Raw genomic sequence first — 9,146 nt, 5'->3', positions numbered from 1 at the left:
AAGAATAAATTTATAAATAATAACCATTAAAAGTGTTGCTTAATGGTGTTCAACAAACATTTTGTGAAATAAATACAATCCCTTCCCTTCCACTTCAGTTTCATTCACTATGACCATTGATGCATAATGCATTCTTCCTTTAGATGTCACAAGTTTATTGGATTACCGAACGTTTTGGATCAACAAATGTCAGACTATCAAGATAGTATTGTAGTCTTCAAGATAAAAACGCAACCAGCTGTTTCTTTTATTTATTGTTCATTAACAAGTTGACTGCTGCCGTAGTTTTCTTAACACTTGCCATCATAGTATCATTCAAATTAACTCTGATATATAGAATGAAAAACAGCTTTGTTATTCTGGTCAGAGCAGAGTGACTGTGATCACTTAAAACTTATTATTCAATTGCCTAGTGAATATTTTTCTATAGTAGAGAAAAAAAACTACTTTTAATATTTACAAATAATAGATACAAATGTACAACATATTTATTTATTTGGAAAATATGTTTGAATAAGGGGTATTTGAATGAAGGAACTGTTGGTGCAGGAGAGGTGGTAGAGGAAATGGAATTTCAGCAGTTAGGATAGAGTAGGACTAGTCAAACACAGCAGTTTGTTAGGCAGGTTGGTAAAAGTCAGATGGACAGGACATAGTAATATGGGATTGAACAAAGGATCTGAAATGCAGGTTTCATAGGATACAGGAGGAGCACCGAGTTCTTATCACTATGAATAAGGAGAATGCTAGGAAATATTGACACTGATAGGGGCATGAGAAATGGCAGAGGGAATAGAGTTCCAGTGGGAGGCAGTGTCAAATGGACAGGGCCTGGTAATATGAGATTGAACAGGATTTTGTAGGATACAGGAGGGGCAGCGAGTTCTAACCACTAGGAATAGAAAGAATGCTAGGAAAAACAAGACACCAATAAGGAGGGCAGAGCCACATCCAGATAGCTCGTAGTTGATTTTTTAGGTAATGATGTGAACTATGAGTTATCTCATAGTTGCCAATCAATTTTTTAAACTTACTCATCGCTTCTTTAGTTTATTTGTAATAATCAACGTGAAAACAAAAATTTCGTATGTTTACTAATTCTTCCATTGTCCAATCTTATCTGCAAACTTACCAATTATAAATGACAGTAATTACACTTCTTTAGAAAATAAATTAAAAGTTACCTATATTATGAATTTGAATGGGAGAAATCTGAAGTTTTTCTTTCTCAACAGTGATTTCGATCAACTTCTTCACATCCAGAAAGTCCGGAAAGAGGCGGGTCTTGTTGAAATACCGCTCAAGAGCATGTTCGATTTTCGAATAGCCGGACGTTCCAGAGAAATGAAACTTTTGTAATGTTGCCCGACCAGCATGAGCTGCTTTTCCTTCTAATTCGCATATTTTGCTGTAGATTTTAGCTGCTCTTGTTCTATGCCTAAAATTGTTAAATAATATTTTACAGTTACAGACAAAAAAATAAATATACTGGATATTTTTTATAATGCACTGGGATATAGTAATATGCCAGCTATATTGATAAATTTTTCCAGACACGTGATTCTCAATGCCTTATGTATTTTATGTAGCAATGTATTTTTTATTGATTATCGCAACTGGGGCTATAAGGACTGATCAGTCATAACAACTCATTTTGAGGACCCATCGAACAACTAGAATTCGTTTTAGCGACAGATACTAGCTAATTTTGGGAAGAAATAATTTCTTGAGATATAGTGGCAGGGCAGTAGTTGATTATATGAAATTCCTACTTCATATTTACATGATTGAGCATAAAGATTAACTATAATTACCAAATATGTCTGGTCCCTTGGAGGTTGATATAAATAATATCCAGTGTAAAATAAAAAAAAGTAGAATCCAAAATAAAATAAATAATTAATGAGGTTTTAGTAGTTGACCGTAGATTGATATGTGAAGACGGGAGGGAGGGGGAGTGCAATCAGCAAAAATGCCAAAAATAAATAAGATTTGTTTATTTGTGAATCTTTGCTGGTTGCACCCCCAGATGATCTCCTCAAAATATATAATTCTTTAAGAATTTTATAATTAAATCATATTCAATCTACTAATCATTATTAATTAAATTAAATATATACTAATTGTAACAATTACAAAGCAAATATATTTTATCATCAACATCATTATATCTGAACAACCAGATAAAACCAACATTGTTACGATCCTTTTTTTACATAGGCAATGGTACGGTCCGATTATGTAGTACTATTGATTCTAATATATTAATAGTTTGAGAATAAATACTTATAAGACATCCTTACCTATCAAGAAGACAGTATACATTTTCTGCTTCTTCATCTGAAGATGAAGTCACTTCCATTTCCTCTAGTTTACGAATCCTCTCATTCAACATCTATCGTACATGGACATAAAAACCTTTTATTAATAATTTTATAATTCCAATAATGTTGCTAACTATTGTCATTGACATGTTTTAATGATAAATTAACTGAGCAGATCACAAGACCAGATATAAAACTAGCAGATTTTTTTTTTTCAATTTTTATCCTTGGGTACCTTCAGAGGCCAACGAAAGGCTTCCTTTGGAACAAATGAGCTGAAATTCTATATGTGGGATTGATATAAAGGCAGCAAAGTACAATAAAAGTATAGGATATTTTAAGTCAAAAGCAATCATGCTTAAGTATTTTTTTTGCAGTTATTAAGGTTTAGCCTCCACTATAGTCCTCCAAATTGAGTGAGTATAAGAGAACATTATTTGGTGTATGTATTTAAAACATAAAAGCTGGGGAGTCCAGGTCAGATTTATTTTTGTGACCCAGACCTGAGCGGATTTATTTTCGGAGCCCATATCACCCCCAAAATAAATAAAATAATATATTTATATAAAAGTCAAGAAATTTTTAATGTAAAACAAATATGTTCTGGTCTGATCAAACTAATATAAGTAATTTTTTTTTCAATTGTATTGAGATGTGCCTGGTGGTGGTCAAGAAAGATACAAAAAAGTATTTATTAGTAACCACCTAATCAAGTTAATATCCGTTGTATTATTGAACATTGACAGTTGCATTACTTTCACCTAACAAGCTAAGATCTTATCTAATGTAACTTTATTAAATGATTGAGCATATAATAGTAGTACGTTTTCAGGGAGTGTAGGTAAGAAAATTTTCTATTAGCAAGGAGGTTATGTAAACCTGTAAAAAGGTTATGTTGCACTGTCTCATTAAATGTAAGTAATATTAGTTTTGATGTATTCACCATCTCAAATACAATAGTTTCAAAGAAAATGTTATATTAGACTATCAAAATCTCTTATATATTTATCTTGTATATGCCCAGTAAATTTAATATTAACAATATAATAAATCAATTGTTTTTTTGATTAATCTGATAAATTGTACTTAGGAAGCAGCATGATCAAACCTGAAGCATTTTATTCAACTTTCTCAGGGTCTTGTTAATCTAAAACAAAAAAAAAAAAATATTTATATACATATAAATAAAATAAGACACAATAATAATGAAAATAATAAATAAATGAAATATTAGTACCATCGGAGATATAATAAATGGTATTTTCCACCATAGCAGCTGAGGTTTACTGCTGTTGTTTCTATTTAAAACTGTTCAATATAATGCCTAATGCCTCTCAGATTTGACATCCCAGTTTTTAAAATTTTTGTAAATCACAATATTAGACTTTAATTTAATGGTTTTCATGTGTATCCCAAGGGCAGAAATACACATAGTGGTAGACTTGCGATCTTGTTTAATTAATACATCATTTAGCTTTGTATCGAGTTCAATAATGAGGCTGGAGAATGTCTGTATACAATGTTAAACTTGGAATTTTTAAGAAACTGCAATAGGAAGAAAGAAAATCAAGATTCCCAAAGAAGCCTAACCATTGATATTCATGTGGTCGTTAGTGGCCAATACATGCTAAAAAAAGTCTATAATACTCCTCTAATTTATGAAAATGTTCTCAACCTGAAAAAGTAATTTTTTTCTTATCAAATCCTTTCATAATTTGTATCGATTTATTTTTTATAGTAAAAAATTGAGATTGTTAATTATTTCAAATAAATAATATTAAAGGTATTTTGAAAAATTCGCATTTAGCCCTGACAGACTATTTCAATGAAAATAAGATCTAGCTGAAATTAAAGATCATTCAATTGTACATTGAAATACAGAGTTTAATTAGAATCCCTTGGACCATTTTTGAGAAAAATTGATACTGTAATGTGGCATTTTATCAAAACCATTTATACGGACTCATGTGACTCTAAACTAAGTAAATTGAGTGAGGTAACAAACATTTTCTTTTATCTTCTTATAATTGTATTTCCTCTACCTTGGATGGTCAAAGAAATAAAACTAATTAAATAAATAAATAATAAAGTATACTAACTCTTTCTGGCTGCCTTTTAAGGATTCTCATGACTTCTTTCAAGCTGCGTGAGACGATTACTTTATCTTCAAAAGTTGTATTTTTGTGATCTTCAGCACTTTTCAAGGCCAATTTTAACGCATTCAAAAAATCTTCACTTTTTAAAACATCTTCGGAAGCAGTTCTAAAGTACCTCCACAGCCTTGTGCCCAAGTTCTCATCTTGGAAAAGTTTACAAGATACTTTAACAAGCTAAAAATGATATATCAATTACGTATAATGTTAGTTAGTTACATAAATTCTATTTCATTAATGAGTACTTACTCCGTCAAACATGTTTTCAATTGAGTACTTATTCATTCGTTCTTGGGCAGCATTGTCAATACTGGCTTTGGTCAATAAATCGATCTAAACAATATTTGAAAAATTAAAATTTATAGTTTATTAATAATAAAATTATATACGTAAGAACAGAAGAAATATTTAGAAAGTAGTAAAATAATTATAATAGTAATAAAATACTATAATCATCCAATACCTTCGGAACTAATGTTTTGGAAGTCGACTGCCCTGATGAGTTACCATTGTTATCTCTTAGACTAATATTAGTTTTAGTTGAAGACTGGGATTTGTGTTGAGTTCCCACCGAAGGTGAAGGAACTTTTTGATTATTAATTTTTTGCCTCGGCCTTAACTCTCTTGTAGATTCTTTTTTGGGCTCAGTTTCATCAGATAAAATGACAACTTCTTCACTCTTTGTAGAAGGACAATATAAGGTACGCTTTGGTGTAGAAGAACTCGAACTTGGAAAAACTGATGACAATGGTACCACAATAGCCTGCAGCTTATTATTCACTGATTTGGAAGCAACTGAAACAGGTATGGGAGGCGTAGAAGGCTTAGATGTTGTAGGAGTCGAATTCCGTTTATTATTAGAAAGGACTTGGTCTGTCTCATGTTCAAGTTTTTGCTGAAATATAATAGATTAAATGTAATTAATGAGAAATAAACTTCCACTAATCTAGTTTAACTAAAAAATTTAATACCTTCATATTAAACGCATTTAATGCTTCCTCCAATAGTTGATTAATTGAAGCTTTACTAGCTTCTGAAAGATCCTGAGACAAAACAAAATGATACTTTCAGTAAAATAATAAATAAACAGATTCCCACAAAAACCACATGCATAAACTATTTTTAATGATACAATAAAAATATTAAGTTCTATTTTTATAACACCACCATCAGAATCAGTACGGTTCTAAATCTCATCTATTATTTCTAAGCCAGATCCGATAAACCAAAATTTGTTTGCTAATATTGATATAAACCAGAGCAACAACGTGGTTGGCATTGTAGGGAGAGTTTGTAAACTCACAGAAATCTTTGATTTGAAACTGATCAATATAATAATAACATAATGATAACAGATGCTTTATTCCCTCAATGGAAACAATTTTTATAATCATAGTAATTCATTTGTTAAAAATTGTCTGTTTACAAAATTAAAACTGAAGTATCCCAGTTAGACAGCCATGTTTCCCGAAGAATTGAAAACCGAAGTTGATGTCAGATGTGCAGTAGTATTCAGTGATTTGTGCATTCAGTTCAACAATGATAATGCCAGGAAAATGAATAACTCTTTCTGAGAGATCAAGGAGTCGCTGGGTAGAGATATAGTCCTAGCATGGGTAACCCCTGCATTCTGGCATCCCTAGAAATCCAGCTGCAGGCAGGGCATTAAATTTTGGAACGTTAGTAGGCAAGTGAGCTAGGGGATCAACTTTAACTGCCACGTGATTGCAGCGGCACCAGTTTGAATCTGGCTTCGGAGGTCAACTTTAATAATTTTTTCTACAAGGGGAAACCTTGACCTCCACCATGGTTAGAATAGGATGGTTCCCTGTGGATAACCCCCTTTTAGCATAGTTGGAAGTTTTGGGAGGCTATGGTGGACCAACATACATACATTCAGTTTTATACATTAAGAAGTGAAGCATATCTTAACAAACACTCTTGCCTACAGGAAATTTTTAAATTTCCCAGCCTGAAAATATAAGAATTTCTTTGCAACAGACACCCTTCTAATAATTGTGGACTTGCAGGCCATAAAATTGAAATAAATTTACCCTTCTAAACAGATACTAACAAAACCTTGAAAATTAAGAAAACGACCATTAATAGTTTTATATTTTGACATAAATACTGCCATACACTTAAGTAGGTACATATCTTGAATAGATAAAACTTTCTATATTTTATATGCTACATATAAGTAGATACAACTTTATATCTTATAGCTACATTTAAGTAGATAAATATCTTGAACTAATTCTTTTTTAATTGGAAAAAACTAATGGTGTATTAATTGAAAATTATTAAATAGCACGACAAACTCGTGAAAGATAACTTTTAAATAAATTCTAAAGCCACAAAACCTTTATTACAACACAGAATTTTTGTTTTGTTTTTCTAAATAGTCTTTCAGATTAAATAAGGGAACTGAATAATGGAATGGAAACACAATTTTAGATAGTTTTTCTAGAAATCCCCTTATTTTCTGCTTTTACAAACAAATCAAGTACTTTGTCTATATATAAGTAGAGCACAAAATTGTACAAATAAATTAATAAACTTGTTTTAAAACAATCTTCAACATTTTTACTATATAATGTTTTGAATACCCCTCAGCAACAGACTAATCCATCAGACCTGTGACTGTCTAGAGGATTCACTGCATATAAATTAGGAAAATCTCAATACTACTAATCAATAAGTTTATTAATTTAAAATAAATATTGCAAAAAAGAAAATTCATATTTTAACCTTGTTTTTAATAGCAGAAATTGCTTGTTGTTTAGTTGTTTTATGAGGTTGAACTGTAACACCAGTTGTGTCATCATCGTCATCATCATCAATGATAAATACTTCATCACCGTTTTCTACAACCACTTTAGATGCCTTTAATACAGAGAAATAATAATGATAACAAAATTTATTTTATAAAAAAATTAATTGCTAATATTTATGTTTAATTACATCAAAAACATTTTACAAAAGCCAAAACCTTTTCTGCATTGCTGTTAGGCTTGGTGCTAACTTTTTTCACTGATGTCAGCTGTGTTTCTTTCGGCCTGTCAGGCCGTACTTCTTTAACCTCATCGCTATCAATAATTATAACATCTGGAATAGTAATACTGTTCTTTCGAGAAACATTCTGAAAAATAATATATAAATTAGACATTGATAATGATAAAAAAGTAAATACAATATTCATCCATCAAAGAATGTACAACTCAAATCAAAAGTTATTATATTCTAATGAATATAATCAATTTGGGTGAAATTTAATGAATAATAAAATAAAGATAAAAACTATTTGTTAAATTTGAAATTAGCCATGATATATGAAGTTGAAAAATTAATTTTTTTTCATTCACACAATTTAATTTAAAAAATTACTATCATAACATATTTTTCGGAATTAGAAATGAAACAAACATATTAAGATACTAAAAAGAAGTATAACTAAGTAATATTACGAATATAGGTGCACATGAAGCAGATAGCACATTCATACAAGTAGAATTGAAGCAAAACAAAATAATGGGAAAATGCATTCAACAATAAACACTTTTTTCTTTTTTACCCCATTTAAAATGTGTTTTGGAGTAGAATCAATTGTTCTCTGAAGACTATTGACCGAAGTAAATCCATTTTTTTCATTTGATGTACTAATCACCTTCTCATTTTCTGTTATTGGCTCTGAATTTTCCAAATCGATGGTCAATTCAATATTAGAATTCCTCTTAAGTTTCTCAACTGCACTTGAACCAATAGTTGGATTATTACTAATCTTAGGACATACCTTCTGAAATACGAAAAATACGAATTCCTTGATATTTGACCAGAAAAAACATACAAATACGACTTTTCACATGCACCCTAATTTCTAATTCTTTACTGATTTTTCTGAAACTTTAATTATTCAAAACATATAGTTTACGATTTCAATAAACATATTATTCTACCTTTTCAGTAAGAATCTCTATTTCTTCATCAGAAGACAAATCTATAAAGCTTACAGACATTTATTAACTTTACTATCAACAATAACAAAACAAATTAATTTACAACAAAAGAAAAAATTTTAAAAAAGTTGAAACGTGGGAAATATTTATACGAAGTTTAAACTTAGCTCATCATGTTTTTTTTATTAACACAAATAAAATGTTTAACTACCAACAACCTTATTGACATAACCTATTCCCTCAACCAGATAAACAAAAATGGAGGTGATAATGGCGTACCCTCACCCTAACCCTTGATATAGACAGCATTGAATGCCAATGCACATTTTAGAGAATAAATTTAATTATGAAATTCTCAAGATCTTAAATATACTTGAATAATAATTTTAAATTTATTTTAAACATTTTTTATCTGAAAAACTACGTCTTTTTATAAGTTGAGATTATTACAGTCCTGATGTGGGACGAATGCTGTTGGAGTAGTTTCAGTCTCCAAATGGTCATGTCGGAGGGAGGTCTTGTTGTATACCATTATTTATCATAAATAGTGCAGTAAATGTGTGTTGTGTAGTGTAGTTTCAAGTGCGGTTATTTGGATATTTCTGCAATGAGTTGGGGAACAGAACTTTGGGTATGTCGTTATTTCTTGTTATAACATTCATAGATATTTTATTACTTTTTATTTGTTTCTTTCTCATGTTCATTTTATTCTG

The 9,146-nt window shown here is 30.2% G+C and overlaps 1 protein-coding gene across 2 annotated transcripts; it reads right to left on the bottom strand.

Annotated features, from left to right (window-relative positions):
- Window positions 1-1,184: 1,184 nt before the first annotated feature.
- LOC106687122 (daxx-like protein) lies at window positions 1,185-8,686 on the bottom strand (the record flags this gene model as incomplete). Of its 2 annotated transcripts, XM_067046474.1 has the most annotated exon segments (11): window positions 1,185-1,438; window positions 2,304-2,395; window positions 3,433-3,471; window positions 4,424-4,654; window positions 4,727-4,810; window positions 4,941-5,372; window positions 5,449-5,520; window positions 7,229-7,363; window positions 7,470-7,619; window positions 8,052-8,273; window positions 8,434-8,686. In XM_067046474.1, coding segments are annotated over 11 exon segments (1,771 nt in total), but the record flags the coding sequence as incomplete, so codon positions are not given.
- Between the last annotated feature and the right edge of the window lie 460 nt (window positions 8,687-9,146).

Source organism: Halyomorpha halys, unplaced genomic scaffold (assembly GCF_000696795.3).
Source record: "Halyomorpha halys isolate HHAL.00 unplaced genomic scaffold, Hhal_1.1 Scaffold916.1, whole genome shotgun sequence".
Classification (NCBI taxonomy): Eukaryota; Metazoa; Arthropoda; class Insecta; order Hemiptera; family Pentatomidae; genus Halyomorpha; species Halyomorpha halys.
This window is presented reverse-complemented; position numbering and strand designations above follow the sequence as displayed.